At 39.9% G+C, this 23,491-nt stretch overlaps 1 protein-coding gene across 7 annotated transcripts in view; it reads left to right on the top strand.

The window, feature by feature from the left end:
- The window catches only part of AVL9 (AVL9 cell migration associated), a 102,478-nt gene that overhangs the window by 43,071 nt on the left and 35,916 nt on the right, over positions 1-23,491 (top strand). For 5 of the 7 annotated variants that reach the window (XM_005549830.5, XM_015447540.4, XM_074035253.1 and 2 more), the window contains exons 2-5: positions 14,766-14,886; positions 16,312-16,397; positions 20,494-20,565; positions 23,062-23,151. In XM_005549830.5, the coding sequence (XP_005549887.1) occupies positions 14,766-14,886; positions 16,312-16,397; positions 20,494-20,565; positions 23,062-23,151 (369 nt within the window). The remainder of the gene's footprint in view (positions 1-14,765; positions 14,887-16,311; positions 16,398-20,493; positions 20,566-23,061; positions 23,152-23,491) is intronic. The other 2 variants (XM_074035252.1, XM_074035251.1) reach the window with 1 other exon arrangement.

Genomic DNA, 23,491 nt, shown 5'->3' with positions numbered 1-23,491 from the left:
AGTAATTTTAAGGGGTAATGAATGCCTGGCCATGTCTATCCTGTCTGACCTAGAACAGTTAATTGGCTGTAAGTCTTGTTGACTCTAACATCCTTGGCCATAGGGAGTCCCACTGAGGGACAGAATGGGCCCAGGGCAGGCAGCTATGCCACACCAGCAACACTATGGGACAGAATTAAAATTTGGTGGCCACTGATGTTGCCTCTGGCAAATCTTGGCCAGAAGTGGGAAAATGTAAACCAAAAATAAAATTCAAAGTGTGTTCCACCCACCCACCTACCTCCCACAATCATCTGAATAGACTCCCTCTTTGGCCAGGGTACCCTAAAATTTAACATGAAAGACTGGTTCAGGCCATGATAAGAAATGGGGGAGTTGGGGTAAGATATGCCTCATTATACCCCTCCAGCATTTTCATCAACACAAACCTTAAATCTGATAAACATTTACAATCTATTCCCTCTAAAGCCTGATACTTGGAGGCTTCATCTGCATGATAAAACCTAGGTCTCCACAACCCCTTGTCTTCACCCAGACATTCCTTTCTATACGTAACTGTCTGAACTAATTTTCAATCAGAAATTGTTTAAATCTACCTATGACCTGGAAACACCACCCACCCTGACCCCTACCCCTACCCCACCCACGCCTTCGAGTTGTCTCGCTCTTCTAGACTAAGCCAGTGTAAACCTTAACATGTATTGATTGATGTATTGTGTCTCCCTAAAATGTATAAAAGCAAGCTGGAGCCCAACTACCTTGGGCATGTGTCCTCAGGACCTCCTGAGGCTGTCACGGGTGCATCTTAACCTTGCAAAATAAACTTTCTAAATTGAGACTTGTCTCTTGTCTCAGATACTTTTTGGTTTACAGCTTCTAGCTCAATGAGGAGAGAGCCCCTTTTGCTCAGTAACAATTCTGGCAACCCAGCTGGGATGAAACCTGTCTGAAGTACTGTAGCCCCTTAATGGGGTACAGGCCCCCTTCCCGAACCCTGAGTGGTCACCTAGACCATTTTGTCCAGAGGCTCGGTGTAGGGCTCCTGCTTGTCCGCCGAGGCTTCCTTGGTACTACTCTTTTTTTCAGAAAAGAAACTGCTTCTGGATTAGATATCTTTCTGATAAGTCAAAGATGTTAATAATAATAGCTGCCATTTATTAAATGTTTATCATAGGCTGACACGGTGGCTCAAGCCTGTAATCCCAGCACTTTGGGAGGCCAAGGCGGGCAGATCACGAGGTCAGGAGATCAAGACCATCCTGGCTAACATGGTGAAACCCCATCTCTACTAAAAATACAAAAAATTAGCCGGGCCTGGTGGCTGGTGCCTGTAGTCCCAACTACTTAGGAGGCTGAGGCAGGAGAATGGCATGAACCCAGGGAGTGGAGCTTGCAGTGAGCCAAGATCGTGACACTGCACTCCAGCCTAGGTAACAGACCGAGACTCTGTCTCAAAAAAAAAAAAAAAAAAGTTTATCATATACTAAGCATTGTGTTAGTTGTGTGCCTGATATCATTTATTCTTTACCACAAACTGTTAAAAACAGAATTTTATCAGATTTACTTTAAAGATCTAATTGACTTTCATTAGCAATCCATAAATGGGATGCCTCTCATTTAAGAATTAGGAAAGGCACTCTGATGAACTGAGCAGAAGAGGTTGGCTTTGTAGGCAGGAAATGGTTGAAGAAAGCAGAAACAGAACAAAGGGCAGATTGGTCATTTTAAAGTTACCTATAGGGTTAAAACAGGGGACTTCCCTGTCATGCCTGCTCAGGTGAACTGGGTCCCTTCTGATTGGTTGCTGTAAATCTCCTGGTTTTAGGGGGAAACTGGTTTCAAAGTACAGTTTATGAAGTACGTGGCACCTAGAATAAGTGACTCCATTCTGGTTTGGTCTGGTTTGTTAGTCCTAATACACCCTATAGCTCAGTCCACAACAGTTATTTCCCTTAAATTTCATTTAGAAAAAGCAAGGATTTATTAGCCCTCTTTATAGATAAGGAAATTGAAGTTAAGCGATGACAAGTGACTTACTCTAGGTTACATAGCTAAGTAGTAAGCGAGGACTGGAACCCCATGCTGGAACTCAAAGTTTCAAAGGCCCATGCATTGAACACACTTCGTCTTCATATTTTTTTAAGCATTTTCTTAAATTGAGGTGTAACTTATGAACAATAAAGTGCATGAAACTTAAAGCAGTTCAGTTAATTTTTACATACGTATATGTAACAAATATCCAGATCAAAACAGAGAACAATTCCAGTGCTTAAGAAGATACCCTTATGCACCCCTTCCTATCCAGTTTCTACACAAGAATAACCATGTTTTGACCCATGCTGTCTCTTTTGTGTCTTTTTTTCTCTTAGTGTTATGTCTGAGATTGGTCCATGTTGTTTGTATCAGTAATTGCTGTATAGTATTTCATTATATACATAGACCTTTATTTATTTACCCATTATCCTATTAATGGACATGTGGGTTCCCAGCTTTTGGTTATTACAAATAAGACAAAAAGCATCCTATTGTAAAAAATTTTTTTAATTATTGGATTTAAGTTTATAAAAGTTGGGATTTTTTTCCATATAGTTATACATATTTGTGCTACATGACCAAAGTGTGTGTTTTAACTTGGAACTTAGGGTAATGTAGAAGTTCCAGATTTCTTCAATATATAAGATCAAGTCAAAGTCAAATACATTTAAGATCCTTCATAACTATGTTTTAAGTGAGAGTTCACTCATAACTAGTAAATGTATTTGATGCTGTCTAGCTTTACATAAAGTAGCTCTCCAAAAAAAATCTGGTACTACTGGAAATTATTTGTCGGAAACACAAATCAAATTGTATTAATGCCATATCTGAGGGTATTTCTGATTTTGTAAGGTGTATATCTGCGAATACTTACGTTTCAATGAATGCCAAATCCTTATAACAATGCTGTTTATTCTCATATCAGGTAGAGATTAATACTTAGTAGAGTTCTTGATTTTGCTAGTCATATGTGACAACTTTTCCTTTTTAGAAGAAATATTTATTTTAAGCAAACATGAGTCTATCAACCTAAAATAAAAGTCAGAATGTAGTTTAAAAGAGAATTTATTTGGCCAGGCACGGTGGCTCACACCTATAATGCCAGCACTTTGGGAGGCCAAGGCAGGCAGATCACTTGAGGTCAGGAGTTCGAGACCAGCCTGACTAACATGGTAAAAGCCCATCTCTGCTATTAATAAAAATACATAAAAATTAGCTGGACATGGTGGCATGTGCCTGTGGTCCTGGCTACTCTGGAGGCTGAGCCATGAAAATTACTTGAACCCAGGAGGCGGAGGTTGCAGTGAACCAAGATCATGCCACTGCACTCCAGCCTGGGTGACAGAGCAGGACTCCATCTATTAAAAAAAAAAGAGAGAGTTTATTTAAGAACAGAAGTTGAGGACTGCAGTCCAGGACACATTTCCAGTTTGCCTTGGCAAGTACTCCAGAGAACGAGAGAGGCTCAAGTTTTAAAGAAAAAAGACAGATGGGGGGCAGGGACAATTACAAAAGTTGTTCTTCAGGAATTCTCATTGGCTTACAGAAATGGCATTAGTGATTGCCTATACATTGTTGGAACTATAGGGTGTAAAGCATTTTTTGGCTACTTGGCCTCAGTCTAGAGCTTGCATAGCAAGTGGCTTCAAGCGGTAACTATTTAGCTCAAGAGGGAATAACTGCCCCTTTCTGGGCCTGATAATTTAAAGGGACTTGCATTCCTCAGATAAATATTCTTTTTCTTTCTCTATTTTATCAAATCTTCAGTTTGCTGTGTATATGCAGTTACATATGTTCATGTTCATTAACATATACATGTTCATATACATTTTCATTAACACATATATTCATATAAAATTCCAATAACTTTAAAGTGGAAAAACAGAATGATAATGTCTTAATGTTAGTGCCTCAAGCACCAATAGCATGAAAATCAGCTTCCTTAATACTGAAGTAGCATATTTCCCTCATCCCTTTGCGGGACTCACAACAGGGGTGCCTACTCAGCCCACTGCTCTCAACTCCTCGCAGGAGGGAGCACACGAGCGAATGCAGTGGGAACTGGAGTGCATGAGCGCTGGAGCTGACTGGCTGCTTCAGAGCTGGTGGGATCAAACGCCACTCACTCAGACCCACTGCATTCCTCCCCTCGTGGAGGGAGTGCACAGGTGAGTGGGTACAGGAGCCAAAGTGAGCGCTTTTAGGCACCAGCAGGAGCAAACTCTGTGCAGGCCCCGCAGCAGCATCTAGGTGGGGGTGCTTGTGACCCCGAAAGCCCCAGAGGGCGTGTTACAGTGTTCATTTCGTTCTTCCATCTGTAGACAGCTTAAGTGTTAACAGATCAGTGGGCCCTCTGCCTTTTCACATGAGGCAGCTGTCCTCCACCAGGGCAGTGTGACCGCCTTTTGCATCCACACTTGTGGCTCCCAAACTCTTGTCCAGCGTCCAGGAAAAATGAGGTCGCGTGAACGAATTGAAGGATGGTAAATGCAGGGGATTTTATTGCCAATGCAAGTGGCTCTTAGTGGAATGGGGATCTGAAAAAGGGATGGGGCAGGTGAGTAAGCTTTCCCTGAAGTCCCGCCATCTCCGACCAGGTTCTTTTCCAAAGTTATGCCGTCAAGCTGTCCCTCTGAAGTCAAGCCACTTCTCTCCAGTGTCCAGACATAGTCCCCCACATCCAGCTGCGTCTCTCTGCTGGCTGAGGATGGGGGCTGGGCAGGCCATGGATAGTTTAGTGAAAGGCAGTATTCAAGTGGAAAAACAGCAGTTCTCACTTTGGGCCACAGATTTCAGGCTTTTCCACTTCAAGGTGGGGTTTTATTGGGGACCCACCTTTTTCTGCCTAGAATATCTCTACCTCCATCCCTATGAATATATGTTGACACAAGCAAAATGTCCTATTATCTTATATAATAGAGTCTTGATATTCTGTTTCACTGTGGTGGGATTCTCATTATAATAATTTCTACATTAAAATTAAAATACACATTATCTGTTTTCATGCTCATAATCCAAGTACTCCAACTTAAGGGATGTGAAATAATAAATAGCTCTTTAATTCTAGGGAAAAAAATAGAAGATAACAGCCTTTATTCACTTGAATGTATAAAAGTACATGCTTTAAGATACTTATTTCCATTTAATTTAAAAACAAACTTCTTGATGGGCTCAGTGACACATGCTTGTAATCCCAGCCCTTTGGGAGGCCAGGGTGGGAAGATTGCTTGAGCCTAGGTGTTTGAGAGCAGCCTGGGCAACGAAAAATAAAATAATTACCTGGGTGCAGTGGTGCACACCTGTAGTCCCAGCTACTCAGGCTGAAGTGGGAGGACCACTTGAGCACAGGAGGCCGAGGCTGCAGTGAGCCCTGATCACACCAGTGCATACCAGCTTGAGTGACAGAGCAAGACCCTGTCTCTTAAAAACAGAACAAGGTCGGGCACCGTGGCTCATGCCTGTAATCCCAGCACTTTGGGAGGCCAAGGCGTGCAGATCACTTGAGGTCAGGAGTTCAAGACCAGCTGGCCAACATGATGAAACCCCGTCTCTACTAAAAATACAAAAATTGGCCGGCTGTGATGGCAGGTGCCTGTAATCCAAGCTACTCGGGAGACTGAGGCAGGAGAATCGCCTAAACCCAGGAGACAGAAGTTTCTGTGAGCCAAGATCACACCACTGCACTCCAGCCTGGGCAACAGAGCCAGACTGTCTCAAAAAAAAAAAAAAAAAAACAAAAAACCTTACTTTTAATTGGTAAGTCTCAAAGGTGCCATTTTACCTCTGCAGTATACACTTTATATTTCTGAACATCTAGTGCAGTCATGAAAACGATGTCATATTGAGGTACAGAAATGTTAAGTGCAGCTGTTTCAAATCTACATTTGACAAATAGTGATTTGTTGCCAACTTTGTAGTCGAGTGAGGAATAAATGCCAATTGCTTTGTAGTATTGACTTTTCAAGAGATATGAGAAAGAAACCATAGCTGAGAAGAAAACATGTCTGATGCCCGGGGCTTTTTCGTTTTCTTCTGTTTTAAGCGGAAAATATGACAGAGCTTTGATTTTGCTGCCTAAAATGTTATGACTATTAAGAAAATAAATACTTTGTGCTTCTGAGTGAAAAGAAAAAAATGTCTGAGATACCGAGAAAGGAAGCAAAGAGGCAGAGCAGCTGTGAAGCACTCTCCTTCCTTCTGTAAGCCATTGATATCTGTAGGGTCCATGGATGTGGTTAATGTGTGTGCTAATAGTTTGGAAGTGTGGCTTCTATTTGCCACATGGTTCTCTGGCAGTGGAACATAATGCATTGTTAAAAAGTGAACAGAGAGTACTCCTGAAGTACTCAGAGTTCGTGCTTGGGTACTATGTTGTTTTGTTTTTGTAGTTTTTCTTGTTTCCTCAGTCTTTTTTTCTTAGGACAGAGTAAATGGAATCTGACTAGAGGATACCAATTTGGTTTATAAACTATGAAAAGGGATGGTAATTTTTATTACTGGAGGACAAACATGTCACCCTCTCTTACATAGTTCGTTTAGCATTTAGAAAAATTGCTTTTTTATTCCTTGTGATCAGAGTCAGCTTTTATGTTTTAGAAATCAGCCATTGTTGGCCGGGCGCAGTGGCTCACGCCTGTAACGCCAGTACTTTGGGAGGCTGAAGTGGGCGGATCACAAGGTCAGGAGATCAAGACCATCCTGGCTAACACCGTGAAACCCCATCTCTACTAAAAATACCAAAAAAAAAAAAAAAAATTGGCCGTGCGTGGTGGCAGGCACCTGTAGTCCCAGCTACTCGGGGGGCTGAGGCAGGAGAATCGCTTGAAACTGGGAGATGGAGGTTGCAGTGAGCCGAGATCACATCATTGCACTCCAACCTGGGCAACAGAGCCAGATCCTGTCTCAAAATAAACAAATAAATAAAAGTTTCCAGTGATTTAGTCATCCTTCTCTTCCTGGTACAGACAGGAAGACACTTAAAAATGTAGATATTCTTTATAAAATAAATTTCTCTTACAAAAATATAACTTTTACTGTTTTCAGAGCTTCTCCTGTGTCTGTTTCCCAAAATATCCAGTTTAAAGTAATCCTATGCCAAAGAGGCATATTTGGAATGGCATATACTGGTGTCCTACAGACATACTTTGGGGTGTCATGTCCTGAACTCTACAATTAGCTCCCTCCCCCTTGTGGAAATGTAATCTCACGAGACCATTGGTTTCCACTGAGTTCCTGCACAAGCTCCAACAGACCAAACCAAGATAGAGGTCCCTCCTGCTAAAGTTCGATGTCACCAGGCTAAGTTATCTGACCTGAGAAATCAGGAGAGAGAGATAAAAGTCAGATTCCCAAACAGGCCAGTTTTAGCTGGCATGGTAAGGGAGCCTCCTCTGCTTTAACCCTTACAAGGAAAGTAACTTTGAAAGTACTAATTTACTTTTTGTTCCTTATTTCTGCTTTCTTCAGCCTTTTACCCATCCAAAAATACTCACTACCCACATTGTGGAGATGAGCTCTCAACTTCTTGTTCTGAGGGTTGCGTGACTGGTGAATTGTTCTTTGCTCAAATAAACTGTTAAATTTATCTTGGCAGACTCTATTTTGATCCCCAAATTTGATTTAGATTTTGGGCCATTAAATTTCACTATTTAATAATAACCCTACTGGATGAGAATAAGTGTTTCTCAATTTCTGGTGATATGGTTTAGCTGTGTCCCCACCCAGAATCTCATCTTGAATTATATTCCCCATAATCCCCACGTGTCAATGGCAGGACCAGGTAGAGGTAATTGGATCAAGGGGGCAGTTTCACCCATGCTGTTCTCGTGATAGTGAATGAATCTCACGAGATCTGATGGTTTTATAAATATCTGTCATTTCCGCTGCTTGCACTCACTCCATTCCACTGCCTGTGAAGAAGGCACCTGCTTCTCCTTTGCCTTCTGCCATGATTATAAGTTTCCTGAGGTTTCCTCTCTAGCAATACAGAACTGTGAGTTAATTAAACCTCTTTCCTTTATAAATTACCCAGTCTCAGGTATTTTTTCATAGCAGCCTGAGGACTGATGTATCTGGGTACTTAGCATTGGTTTTTGTCTGTGGTTTTTACATATACTTAGGGCTGCCATGTACAGCTATATGTACTTCATGACACAATTCCATGGAGAGCCATTTGTGTAAATGACAATGTAGCTCTCCCTGGAGCTGTGCAGTGAGGCAGCCTACTACGCTTACCTTCACTTACGTGGTGCTGGTTAGTTTAATTGGCATTACTATTTAAATTGTCTTGATTCAACTGAGTAAGAGTCTCATGTTAACTTCCAAGAGAATTCCTCTTTAGCCTCTGTGCCATGAAATTTTGTGTCTGTGTGGATTAATTTGGATATATAGAAAGGGGACATACAGAGTATTCAGTCAGTATTTAAAATATGAAAAATACACAGTTTAAGATTTAAATATACCATCAATTTGGAAATAACATTTTTTTTTTCATGCTTAATCTTTGATTCTTAGGGATTCTCAGATAGCAACTGGGAATTCTACAATTAAGTCATATTGTGACATTAACTACTCAGTTAACATCAAACTCTGTAAGGGCTCACTCAATCCCACAAAACTGCCCTCACTTCAGGCACCAATCACAAGTCCTGGGCCCCAAGCCACCCCATCTCTCTCTGACTTTGTTGCCAATTCAGGGCTTCCCATAACCTTCTCTGAGGTTTGATAATTTGCCAGAATGACTCATACAACTCAGGAAAACTCTTTGCTTGCATTTACTGGTTTATTATTAAAGGAAACAATTCAGGAACAACCAGATGGAAGAGATGAATAAAGCAAGTATGTTGGTTGGAGAGTCAGGGAGTTTCCATGCCATCTTTAGCATGCTGCCCTCCCAGCACTTTGATGTGTTCAACAACCCAGGAACTCACTGAATCCCATTGTTTTTATGGAGGTTTCATTACATAGGCATGATTGACTAAATCACTGGCCATTGGTGATAGAACTCAAACTCTTAGCACCGTTCCTGGGAGGTCAAGGGGTAGGGCTGAAAGTTACATCTCTTTAATCAAGGCTTGATCTTTCTGGTGATCAGCCCCTGTCCTGAAGCTATCTAGGTCCTCCTACCACTAGAGTCACCTTAGCATAAACTCAAGTATGATTGATTGGAGCTTATTATGAATAACAAAAGATGTTCCTATTACTCAGGAAATTCCAAGGATGTTAGGAGTTTTGTTCCAGGAATGAGGGACAAAGACCAAATATATGTATTTTTAATTATATCACATTTGAATATTCTGAACAGCTTGCAGTAGTATAGTGTTTTAAAAAACTAGAAAAACTCAACAATAGAAGATTGATATTAAAATGATGAAATAATATATATCTTTTTTTTTTAAAGACAGAGTCTCTCTGTCGCCCATGCTGGAGTGCCCTGGCGCCGGCTCAGCTCACTGCAACCACCACCTCCCGAGTTCAAGCGATTCTCCTGCCTCGGCCTCCTGAGTAGCTAGGACTACAGGGGCCTGCCACCATGCCCAGCTAATATTTTTTGTATTGTTAGTAGAGACAGAGTTTCACCGTGTTGATCAGGATGGTCTTGATCTCCTGACCTCATGATCCGCCTGCCTTGGTCCCCCAAAGTGCTGGAATTACAGGTGTGAGCTACCGCACCCAGCCACAAAGGAGTTTTAATAAACGGTTTTGAACTTGATTAGCAATTTCAGCAGTTTCCAAATGGATATATTTGTTGGTAGAAAAATCTACCAGCAGGAGAAGAGAATTATAGAAAGCTGCCAACACAGTACAGGCAGTCTGCAATTTATGAAAGACTTGTGTTCTAAAAGTTGACTGTTTGAAATTCTGAACACTTTCCCAATGAAGCAATGTTGTAAGTACTCTGGGCCCAAGTCAGGCTAGAACAACCTTAATTTTACCCATGGAATTCTTGGAATACATGTAGTATCCACACTTCTATTTATGACAGTTTTGAGTCAACTGCGTCTTCAGTTTCAGCTAGAACCATCTAAAACTGATCTTCCTTCAGTAGAGTTGGAAATTCGGAGAATATGTTAAGCATAGCATAGCTTCAGATATTAATTAAACTTCTGTTATCTAAATCTTCAGAAAAGAAGATAGATTTCTATACCTGCCCTTAACTCCCAAGATTATAGGATGGAAATAAGATTTCCTTCAGAAGTTAAGAACTGCTTGTGACTGTCTTTTTTATTTATTTGTTTTTAATCCTGCAAGCAATACATATCCATTTAAAAAACACTTAATTAAAAGTAAAGGTAGTATGCTCCACTTGCTGTTAAATCATTTAGAAAATCGTTTTTGTGTACACATACAACACAGATAAAACAAGTGTGGCTAAAGAAGCAATGCAGTTGGTAAATAAAGATCAAGTTTGTTAGGTTGTTCATATTCTTTCAACTTTCTGTAAGTTTGAAAATTTCAATTAAAAAGGTGGCAATTTTTTTTTAAAGTAACAGGAGTATTCACTTATCTTCAGTCCCCAACCTCATTCTCCTCTCCAGAGTTAAAACATCTGCCAACAGTGTATATAGTTTTTCAAGTATCTTTTCAAGCATGTTTTTAAAATCTATTTACAGAAACTTTTTTTTGCACAAATGGAATCACAGTAAATATAGAATTATACTACTGTCACCAGTCAAGGGGTTTTGTCCAAGACCCCAAGAGCAGGTTCTTGGCCCTCATGCAGGAACGAATTCAGGGCAAGTCACAGAGTAGAGTGAAGTTAAAAGAATTTATTACAGACTGCTGAATTACAGAATAGGGCATCCTCAGAGAGCAAGAGGAGGGTGCACCCATTTCAAATATAATGCTAATATAGGTTATTAAGAAAAGTGAACTTCTGCCGGGCGCAGTGGCTCACGCCTATAATCCCAGCACTTTGGGAGGCCGAGGCGGGTGGATCACCTGAGGTCAGCAGTTTGAGATTAGCCTGACCAACATGGAGAAACCCTGTCTTTCCTAAAAATACAAAATTAGCTGAGCGTGGTGGTGCATGCCTATAGTCCCAGCTACTCAGGCAGCTGAGACAGGAGAAACGCTTGAACCTGAGAGGCAGAGGTTGCTGTGAGCCGAGATCATGCCATTACACTCCAGCCTGGGCAATAAGAGTGAAACTCCATCTCAAAAATAAATAAATAAATAAAAAATAAATAAAAAGGAAAAGAAAAGTGTGCTTCATTACAAAGGCTTGTGACCAGCTTGTGACAGGCTGTTAGTATTGTTATTTTCCTATATTACTATTGATTTTAGCAAGAATTTTTGAGTGTACTATTATTTTTAAAGCAAAACCTATTCTTAAACTAAGAATGCTTTTTGTTCTTAAAGTACTGGGACATTTCCATAATTCCTAGGTCTTCAGTTAGTTAACATCATTAACTCATTCCCTCAAACATAAACACCTTGTGACCAAGAGTGCCCAGTCCCCTGGGAACATACCACAGCAGGTTTGGCTTTATCCAGCCCTTATTCAAGATGGAGTCACTCTGGTTAGGGTGCCTCTGACACTGTTTACTGATATTCTACTTGCTTTTAAAATTTAACAGTATGTATTAGTTTTCTCTTGCTGCTGAAAAGTTACCACAAATGTAATGCCTTAAAATGACACAAATTTATGTGTCTGAGGTCACATTTAAAGTTTAAAGTTCTGAGGTCAGAATTTAAAGTTCTGAGGTCAGAATTCCAAAATGGGTTTCACTGGGCAAAAATCAAGGTGTTGGCTGGGCTCCATTTCTTCTGGAAGCTCCAGGAAAGACTTGATTATCTTACTGTTTCCACCTCCTAAAGGTCTCCTGCATTTCTTGTTTCATGGCCCTTTCTTCCATCTTTAAAGCCAGTGGCATAGCATCTTCAAATAACTCTTTCACTGATTCCTCTTCCTCTCTTATAAGGACTCTATGATTACACTTTACCCACTTGGATATTCCCTAGCTCAAGATCCTTAATCATATCTGCAAAGTCCCTTTTGCCAAGTAAGGTAACAAATAGAGTCGGGGGATTAGCATATCTTTGGAAGGCCATTATTTCGCCTATCACACAGGATATTGTGGCTGTCTTGCTTTATCAGTATATATGAATCTGACATTCTTTTTAACAGCTGGACAAAACTGATAGAAACCACCGATGTTTCTACTCATGATGAATATTTAGGTTTCCCTTACATGCTGAAATAAATTATACTGCTATGAACATTTTTGTATGTATCTGAATATGTGACAGTATCTATGGGATAAATCTCTAAAACTGAAATTGCTGAGTCAAAGGTGGTAAAGGATGAATTTTGGCACATTAAGATTTTAAGAAGTGTATGTGAGCAGACAGTGCTTCATGAGTCAGGCAGCTCCAAACCAGAAGTGGTTGGGGCTCTACTAAAGGAGCATGAGGGAAGGCATTTATAGGGTGAATATAGATGTAGAGCAAAGAAATTATTTGGTTTAAATTTAAGCAGTTGCTTTATTTGGGCCATGCCTGTGGGAAGTTCAAGAAAATGTAACTAATGCCCAGTTGGCTGCCTGTCATTGGCTGAGCTAAGCTTGGTGATCTTTTAAATTCAGTTTTGGTTTGCTTAAGTAGAACCCTGAGCCTTAGAGCCACCTCAGTCTGAGGGCCTCTCATTTTGTTATCTTAATAAAGGGTAAATGTGTTGTTGATAATACAGCCAAGTTGCCCTCCAAACTGTTGTGCCAGTGTACTGTACATTCCCACAGCAGGCTTCTTTTTAATGTTTTTCAATAGATGGATGAAAATTATATTAATTCAAATTGTATTTCTGTGATTAAAAATGAGATTAAGCATTGTTGTACTACTTTTTTTAGAATTTTCTATATTAAATTTTTTGGACCCTAAAGAGAAACATATTTCATGATGCATCATGAGAATTGGGGTACATGATGTTTATGCTTATTTAAAAACATGTTTATTTCATACAAAATTCATTTTAAGTAAATATCTGTGCATCAAAATTTAATGGTTTTCTAAAAGATTGTTTAGTAATAATTACCAGGACTCCTTATGATAAATACACTATATATGGGACTTTGGTACTGATTACATAAAATATGATTATTTTCTTGCATTTATTTTTGGTGTTAAATAACTGAATTGGTAACTTTTTTAACTCTAAAATTGCCAACTTAACATCAGCTTTGAATTTGTATGTATCTTACCTCGTCACATCCTGCCTTCCCTCACACTTTTAAAAAAATTGTCCAACAAAGCAAATTAGGATGAAACCTGTATGATAAATTATAGAGAAGATACAGAGAAATGTAATCGGAGGTTATTTTTGCCTCACCTTCAGTTAATTATTTTATTTATTTTTTTTGAGTCAGAGTCTCACTCTTGTTGCCTAGGCTGCAGTGCAGTGGCACAATCTCCACTCACTGCAACCTCCACCTCCTGGGTTCAAGTGATTCTCCTGCCTCATCCTTCTGAGTAGCTGGGATTACAGGCGTGCGCCACCACACCTGGCTAATTTTTGTGTTTTTAGTAGGGACGGGATTTCACCATGTTGGCCAGGCTGGTCTCAAACTTCTGGCCTCAGGTGATCCACCCGCCTCAGCCTCCCAAAGTGTTGAGAATTCAGGTGTGAGCCACTGTGCCCAGCCAATTTTTCAGTTGATTTTAAATGATCTCTGGAAGAAAAGTTTTACTCCTTAATCTAAACTTTTGAAGAGTTCTTCTAAATGAAAAACATTGATTGCGTCTGGAGATGGGAGCAGGGACTGGGTAGCTGCCTCCCAAGGGTGGGAGGCAGTCTTTTTACAGTCCATTTTTTTGGTGTCTTTAAACATTTTAAATTTGGAATTGGATCACCTTTAGAAATAATCACGAATTGGCCGGATGCGGTGCCTCACGCCTGTAATCCCAGCACTTTGGGAGGCCGAGGCAGGCAGATTACCTTAGGTCAGGAGTTCGAGACCAGCCTGGCCAACATGGTGAAACCCCGTCTCTACTGAAAATACAAAAAAATTAGTCGGGTGTGGTGGCACACGCCTGTAATCCCAGCTACTTGGGAGGCTAAGGCAGGAGAATCGCTTGAGCCCGGGAGATGGAGGTTGCAGTGAGCTGAGATCATGCCACTGCACTCCAGCCTGGCTGACAGCGAGACTGTCTCAAAAAAAAAAAAAAAAAAGAATCACGAATTTTAAATTGAGTGGACAAAAAAAATTTTTTTAATCATTTTTAAAACTCTTTTACAGTTGACTCTCCTGTGATTGAAGTGGCAGCTTGATTTCATTGAAATGTGGAAAGATGAGCCATCCTATTTTTCCACATTAAGGATTGGTTCTAAAAGTGATTCTGGGCTAAATTTGGGGGTCCTTTGTTGGACCTCTACTACTCAATTCAGTAGGCCGTTGGTTTTCCTAAGGGCCCTATGGCTTCAACTACCATCTGTTTGGTGACAGCCCCCAAATATCAATCTGCAGTCCAGTCACCAACCCCATTACCCCTTATGCACATTAAAGTTTAACAGCCCTTAAATCAGAAAGTGGAGAAAAGCTTATAAACTTTTCCTCCTTTTACTGCTTTTTTTTCCCCTCTTCTGTGCCATAGGTTTGCTGATGATATCAAATGACATTATACAGTGTGGCTTATCCTGACTTCTGTCATTCAAGGTTTAAAAGCATTTTTACATATCAGAATAAAATGCTTCCTTTGATCAACCACCTTTTGGCTAACATTCCTTGCTATTTTAGGTTGAATTCTCTTACCCGCCCCTGATTCCAGGAGATGGACATGACAGCCACACTTTACCTGAAGAATGGAAGTATTTGCCCTTCCTTGCCTTACCAGATGGCGCACACAACTACCAGGAAGGTATGTCACAAGACAGTGAAACAGTTAGGTGACATTTTTGAAAAAATTTGCCAAAATATCTTAGGTTCTAAATACTTTGAGAAATTAAAGGCCTTCAGCCTGTTAGAACTATTTATAAAATATTTACATGCTTGTTTGGAGATAACTAGTCATTCACTAGAGCACCTCTAAAGGAGTGCCAGGCTTACATTGACTGCGGCTAGTGAACCTTGGCCACGCCTCTGCCAAGTGATTAGCCAGAGCAGGACAGCCACCACTGGAAGCACTTCCTACATCTATACGTCATACTTCTCAGAGGCAAACCAGGGGGCTTGCCAGCGCCAGCTGTACGTTGCTTGGGACTCTAGCTGCATACTTGCAGTAGTAGGTTATTGCTCCAGTGCCCACCTTAGAAGCAGCTGAGATTGTTTTTGCGCCTCTGGAACCACTGCTGTCACAAGTACTCTGCTTGCAAGGTTGCTTGCTTGCATGCAGAGCATGTTAACACCTTCAAAAAAAGCAGGGCTGTGAAGTTCTTACCGAATCTCCTACCACCCTATAAATGAGTATTTTGCCTGACTTAATGAAGGACTGTATTTTACTATGGTATTTGATGCCCTACAAAAATGTTTTTGTTGTTATTGTTGCTGTTGCTTTTCTTTCTGGTTTTTTTTTTTTTTTTTTTTTTTGGAGATGGAGTCTCACTGTTGCCCTGTTGCCCAGGCTGGTCTCAAACTCCTGAGCTCAAGCAGTTCTCCTACCCCAGCCTTCCCAGTAGCTGTGGTTACAGATGTGAGCCACCATGCCTGGCTGTGCCACCATGCCTGGCGGTGCCACCATGCCCAGTGAAAGGACTGCTGCAAACATGTGAATTAAGATTATAGCAAATTTTCTACAGATTTTCTTTGTATTTGTGTATGTATATAATTTTGTCTGTACTATCTGAAAGGCAGTGACACTTTAAATACTTAAGATCTGAGAATGAGATCATTCCCCAGTGTAACTTCCAGTACCATTATCACAGCTAAGAGATTTAACAGTAATTTCATAATACTATCTAACATCCAATCTATGTTCAAATTTTCTCAGTTGTCCCCCAGATTTCTTGTATTCATTCCAGGTTCATGTGTTGCTATTGGCTTTTATGACTGTCTACTTTCTTTTAATCTAGAACGATTCCCTAAAGATTAAGTATTTTCTGTAATTGTAGTCTCAGTTTGACCTGTTATAATTCAGCCTCTTGGGCTTTTTGTGATGAGTATTTACCATAAGGCAATGAGAAAAATTCTAGGAAACCACTGGTTGTGGTGCTACAAATAAGTATGATTTGGATTCCTTGTTTTGTCATTTTTGTGTTAATGACTGCATTATGATAGCTTCAGATTTTACTACTTATTAATAAGGGTAATTCACCTCACTATTTACATTTTTCTATGTATCTCTTAGATACGGTGTTTTTTCACTTGCCACCCAGAAATGGAAATGGAGCCACAGTATTTGGTATCTCTTGCTATCGACAAATTGAAGCCAAGGTATGATAGTTAATAATGAAAAACAACTCCAAAGTCCTTTCTTAGATGTTGGACACTTAGAGAAACACAGTCTTTATTTTTCAGTGGTGCCTGTAATGTTGTTTTAGATTTTTGAATATAATTGGTAGCTGTTTTTTCACTAGTACCAGTTTATTCACAGAAACATTTTATTAAGTTGACATTGGTGGCTATGCTTATATTTGTATCATAATATTTTGTACATTGTTTTTAGATAGTGATACATAAATTATCCATTTGTCTTTTAAATACTGTACTTACATTTCAAGATGTCTTTGAATTTTCTGTTTCTAGTGTTTGGCATATAACTTAGAAAAATTGAGTGGTAATGCTTGTGTGTTTTTTAGTTTTTTTTATTTTTTTAAAGACAGGACCTTGCTATTTTGCCCAGGCTGGTTTTAAACTCGTAGGCTCTAGGGATCCTCCTGCCTCAGCCTGCTGAGTAGCTGGGACTACAGGTGTGCACCACTGTGTCTTGCCTTTTTTTAAGCAGCATTTCAGAAGTAGTGGGACATGCTTAGAGGGGCTCCCAACTACTCATAAGTTGTCTTAATTATCTCTAAGATTTCTTTTTTTTTCTTTTCTCTTTTTTTTTTTTTTCTCAGGAAGAGTCTCACTCTGTTGCCTAGGCTGGAGTGCAGTGGCACAATCTTGGCTCACTGCAGCCTTGACCCCAAGCTCAAGCCCTCCTCCCAGCTCAGATTCCCAAGTAGCTGGGATACAGGTTTGTGCCACCATGCCCAGCTAATTTTTGTGTTTTTTATGGAGACAGGGTTTCGCCACGATGCCCAGGTTGGTCTCGAACCCCTGAGTTCAAGTGATCTGCCCTCCTCAGCCTCTACAGGCTGAGCCACTGTGCCCAGCCTTGATTATTCTTAAGTACCTGCTAGCTTAATGCCTGACTTACTATAATAGCTCTAATTAATAAATTCAAATAAGCCAAGATGGTGGCCCCACCTTTCATGATTTGCTTATGTGTAGCACTGTTTTTTTGTGGTGGGGATAATCTTAATGAGTAAAAAGCTCTTTCAAAAGGTCAATAATACTCTAAAGTAGTGAGTGGTTCTCATTCTCAGCTGCACATTGCAATCACCTGGAGAGCTTTAAAAGCTAGGATAAGTGGGTCTTCCCCCACCCCAAAAGATTCTGATTTAATGATCTAGACATGGCAGGTGGGAATGTTTTAAAAGCTCCCCAGGTGATTTTCTACGTAGTCAAGATTCACAACCACTGCTCTAAAACAATGATTTTTAATCAGAATTACCTAGAGACTTGTGTGTGTGTGTGTGTGTAAATATCTGTACCTAGCCTTTCCTCCTAGTGACTGAATTAGAATCTCTGGGATTTGAGCCTGGACAATTAAAAGTTTTAAAAGCTTCCTCGGGTGAACAATTAGTAAATCTTTTTCTAACTTGTTATGATGGAAATTTCAAACATGCATAACTTGTTATGATGGAAATTTCAACCATGCAGATAAATTGAAAACATAGCACACTGAGTACCTGTGTACCCATCAGCTAGACTCATAGACTGTGTGTCTGTTTTTCCTCTGACCCACTTAAATGTAAACTACAGGTGTAAATTCCAGGATACCCAAAGTAGGTAACTACCATGAAATAACCCTCTAAGCACAGGGCCTGGAACCTAGAACATCCGTGTTATATCATGAATAACGGAATCTAAAGCTAAAGATATTATGTCAAATAATAGCATACACCTTAAATGTGTACAATTTTTGTCAGTTATACCTCAACGAAGCTGAGAAAATAAAGATAAAAGAGGCTGGGCCTGGTGGCTTACACCTGTAATCCCAGCACTTTGGGAGGCCAAGGCGGGTGGATCACGAAGTCAGGAGATCAAGACCATCCTGGCTAACATGGTGAAACCCTATCTCTACTAAGAATACAAAAAAATTAGCTGGGCATGGCGGCGCACACCCGTAGTCCCAGCTACTTGGAAGGCTGAGGCAGAAGAATTGTTTGAACCCAGGAGGGCGGAGGCTGCAGTGAGCTGAGATGGCGCCACCGCACTCCAGCCTGGCAGCAGAGCGAGACTCCATCTCAAAAAAATAATAAGTAATAAATTTTTTAAAAAAAGATAAAAGAAACCTGAGAGTAAGAGTTCAACTGACAGCTTTGAGCAGTTGATGTTTTCATATACTATTGTAATCGAACCCAGGTTTGGCTGCACGCCGCTCAAAAAACAGGAGAGAAGAGAGTTGCTGGGAGGAAAAGCAGATTTATTTGGAAAGCCAGCTAGATGGTGAGCTAGCATTCTAAAGTAGCATCTTAAATTTTTCAGTCTGTCTGGAGGATTTTTATGGGAGAGGGATATGGGGAAGAAGAGGAAGTTGGTGTCATGAGGTGACACACAGACATCTGGGTACCAGCAAGGGTCCAAGGAGGTTGGATACTTCTTTATCATTGGTCAGGCCACAATGCTCCTGTAAGTCTTTAACAAAACATAGTTAGTTGTTTACATACCTTTTAAATCCCAGAGTTGGTTTTAAAACATGCATGATTGCAATTTTTGCATATTGGTACTCTAAAATTATCCTTTTCTATGTGCAGGAACAAGGAAACGCTGCCTAAAAAATGCAGTTAGTTATGTTCTTTTGCTATTTCACTGTTAACACTATTACCTTTACATATTTACATGTGAGATGAATTGAGCTGCTGCCTGTTCTTGGAAATTTGCTCCTTTTAATACCTTTTATTACCCATATGTCATGTAAGCACTAGTAAAATTATTTCTCCCAAGTGGGTCTTATCCCTCAGTGCTGTTTTAACAGCCCTCGTGTTCTGCATAGCCTTTAAATACTGCCTGTCTCCACACTCCCTGGTTCTGACCCACTCAGGAGTACATTAGAGTTGTCCATTTTTCCAGTGATTGCTATCCTTCTCAATAGATAATAGACAATAGAAGCAGACAGATAAACCAGTTATTGGAGGGACCTTGAGCCTGGAAGAAAGACTTTACTCCTTTTTAATGAAGATGAGACAGTGGATGAATCCAATCAGGAGGAAGGATTCAACTCCACAGCTAATTTAAAGCCTGTTCATCAGTCATCAGTTGAAAACATGAGGGCCCCTTGGTCCTCAGGACAGATCCAAGAAGGTGTCAGGCAGTACACTAGAGGAGGAAGTCTTTCTTCCCTTGCAGCCTTGCCTGAGGTTAATCAAATCAAGATTTGCTCTCTACTAGTAGAGGACTGTAGAAATCTCATATAGTCATCCTCACAATCACTGAGAAATAAGTTATGTGCTTGTGTTTGGTGCTGGGTGCCAATACAAGTTTCCAGGCAACATGGCACAACTAACTTAACAAAATTACTGACAGTTCTTCCATCTCTGGAGAACAAGCTGTCTGTTTTTGTCATCTCTTTTTCCTTTTTTTTTTTTTTAGACAGAGTCTCACTCTGTCGCCCAGGCTGTAGTGCAGTAGCACAATTTCAGCTCACTGCAACCTCTGTCTCCCGGGTTCAAGCGATTCTCCTGCCTCGGCTTTCCAAGTAGCTGGGACTACAGGCTTGTGCCACCACACCTGACTGATTTCTGTATTTTTAGTAGAGATGGGGTTTCACCATGTTGGCCAGGCTGGTCTCGAACTCCTGGCCTCAGGTGACCCACCCACCTTAGCCTCCCAAAATGCTGAGATTACAGGCATGAGCCATTGCTCCTGGCCTTTTGTTGTCTCTTGAACTAGCCCCTTCTCACCAGAAACAATGGTCTCTGAAAGGACTGACCATTTATAACCAGAATCAACAGTGATTGATTTGCATTGAATGGTTGATTTGGGCCTGGTGACTTATACATAAAGTATTCTCCATCAGATTATAAATTCCTTAAGATTCGGGATTGTCCCTTCACTATTATATTCCCAGTGCCTCCCATAGATTCTGGCACATAGGGCCAAACTGACATTTATTTGTTCAGTATTTCCTGAGAGTCTTAATAACTTTTTAAGTTTAACTGAATGTAAGAAATTTCTTACATATAATTGCTATTTTTATATTGAAAAATAATTTTTGAAATATTGCTATCAAATATTCTGATAAATTGCTCTTTGTTTATAATAGGCACTGAAAGTAAGGCAAGCAGATATCACCAGAGAGACTGTTCAGAAAAGTGTCTGTGTTCTAAGCAAGCTGGTAAGAGACCAAGTAACTCATTCATTATGTTAAACTTTCGTGGCAGATCTTTCTTTAAGGATAAGGCACTATTAGAATAAGAAGAGATTTAAATGACATATTAAAATTATTTATGCCCTAGCATCTCCTCATTCTCTTTCCCTTTCAACAGTTTTCATTTACACCTCTACCCAAGACTGGGTAAGAGAAAGGAGATCTTATAGCTATTGGAAAGTAAGTTGACACGTAAACAAAATGAGGTAGCTGATATATTTCATTTATCCATTTTGGTTTTGTCCAAAATCTTTTTTTTTTTTTTTGGAGACAGTCTTTCACTCTGTTGCCCAGGCTGGAGTGCAGTGGCATGACCTTGGCTTACTGCAACCTCTGCCTCCCAGGCTCAAGCAATCCTCCCACCTCAGCCTCCTGAGTGGCTGGGACCACAGGCATGCACTACCATGCCTGGCTAATATTTTTATATTTTTGGTAGAGACGAGGTTTTACTGTTTTGCCTAGGCTGGTCTCAAACTCCTGAGCTCAAGCAACCCACCTGCCTCAGCCTTCCAAAGTGCTGGGATTATAGGCGTGAGCCATTGTGCCCAGCCAAAATCTTATTTTATCCAAAATAAAATTTGGAGGATAAGAATATTTCTTCCAAGAAGTAATTTACATATAAGGCAACAATAGTCTCCTAGAAAAGGAATGGCTGTGGCCAGGTGTGGTGGCTCACACCTATAATACCAGCACTTTGGGAGGCCGAGGTGGGCGGATCATGAGATCAGGAGTTCGAGACCAGCCTGACCAACATGCTGAAACCCCGTCTCTATTAAAAATACAAAAAAAAAAATTAGCCAGTCATGATGGCATGCCCCTGTAATCTCAGCTACTCAGGAGGCTGATGCAGGAGAATCGCTTGAACCCAGGAGGCGGAGGTTGCAGTGAGCAGAGATCAGCCACTGCACTCCAGCGTGGGTGACAGAGGGAAACTCTGTCTCAAAAAAACCAGAGAAAAGAAAAGGAATGGCTGTTATAAAAGACCCCAGTGTCAGAAAATTGATCAATTATTCATCTGATTCCTGTACACAGCTTTGAGAAGAGTAGCCTGAAAAAATATACATGAGTGAATAGCTTTTTTATACTGGACCAGATGACCGAAGAATAAGAGTACCAGATATTAAAGGAAGTGCAACATGTTAAGAGACTTCCTGAGTAATCATTCTTCAAAGGACGATTACAATAATAAAAGATGCCATTTATTGAGTGCCTATATATCAGGCATTAATTCTGTACCAGACACTTGTTATATGTAATTGTCATTTCCATCCTTATAACAACATTGAGACATAGTTACTATTCTCACTTTATAAATAAAGGCATATCTCAGAGAAAAAATGTGTAACTCTCACAGACATGTAACTACTAAGTGATAAAATTGGGGCAAAAAAATCAAGTTTTATCTGTCTCTGCTTTTAAAGCAGACACAAGAGATGGGAAGAGGGTAGCTTACTCAAAGGTCTGGTTGTGGTTTTTCTGGTCTATGTATTGAAGTCTATGTATAAAAATAAAATGATTTTATACTTTGATGGGAATCATGATATATTAACAGGGATACTGGAAAAGAGACTCTTCCAGTATTACTTGTTTTTAATTAATTAGAGTATATATACATCATTGGTCATTGCATCCTGAAATGGACATAGAAATGAGAAAACATCTAGAAAAGAACATTACAAATAAAAAGATGAAAATGGTAGAAGAAGATCCTAAATAGAGAAATAAGGATTAAGGGATAACTTTGCTCAAATGTATAAAACAATATTATGATAAAGGACACAAACTAGTTGTTTGTCTTCTGCCACAGCCTCCTGAGTAGCTGGGACCACAGGTGCATGCCACCACTCCCAGAGGAGTGAGCCTCCACAGAGGACAAAAAAGGGAAATTACATAATCATGAATGTTCAAAAAGATTTAAAAACAGACTGTTATAAGGATGAATAAATGTCACTACAGGCTAGCAAAACAGTGTGCAGAATTAGAATATGTTTTAAATCATATAATAGTAATAGCTAATGTTTGGATGCTGTAATAGCTAATGTTTGGATTTCTTCTGTGTGTCAGATACTTCTTACCAAGTGCTTTTACCTGGTATTTAATCCTTAAAACAGTCAAGTAAGAGGTACTGTTTTCATATGCCCATGTTCACATCAGCAAGCAGAGGTGGAGAGGTTAGATTCCCCAGAGCTGAGTGATGGAACCAGGCCCAGCAAGTCTGAGCCCACACTCTTAAGCACTGTACTGTGTTTCAGGTACTTTTCACTTGCAGCCAAAGAACAGATGACTTCACAGCTTTCAACTATGAATAATACGCACTAAAGTTGATAGTTACTAACTTTTTTCTCCCTGTTCTCTTCAAATTAAAAAGTTGTGGGGTTCTGTTTCTTTTACTATTATCAACCAATTTTACTGTTATCAACCAATTATTATCAATCAATGGTAATTTCTCTGTTTTCCTTTAAGCCTTTGTATGGTTTACTTCAAGCAAAACTTCAACTCATTACACATGCATATTTTGAAGAGAAGGATTTTTCCCAAATTTCCATTCTAAAGGTAACTTTATACCCCTCTATAGTGTTTGGCTGAAGATATGCTCATGAATCAAGTAAATATTGTCATTAATACTGTGAAGGATAATTATTACCTTAAGAAAGACATTCTAATGTGAAAACACATTTGCATCAAAACACTGAAAGACTAGGAATCTGCCCAAATACTAAATTTAACCAAACTTTTTTTTTTTTTGGGGGGGAAAATAATGACTACAAATAACTATAAGTAACAGTAATGTTTCTCTTAGTGGATAATAGCCCTTTTGCTATGGCATTGCTTCTATAAATTTGCTTATCTTACTAATAAACTGCACAGTATTTTTATATATCAGGTTTCTGGT

This window comes from Macaca fascicularis, chromosome 3, assembly GCF_037993035.2.
Source record: "Macaca fascicularis isolate 582-1 chromosome 3, T2T-MFA8v1.1".
In the NCBI taxonomy this organism is placed as follows: Eukaryota; Metazoa; Chordata; class Mammalia; order Primates; family Cercopithecidae; genus Macaca; species Macaca fascicularis.
The sequence above is the reverse complement of the archived record's forward strand: the minus strand, read 5'-3'. Positions and strand labels throughout refer to the sequence as shown.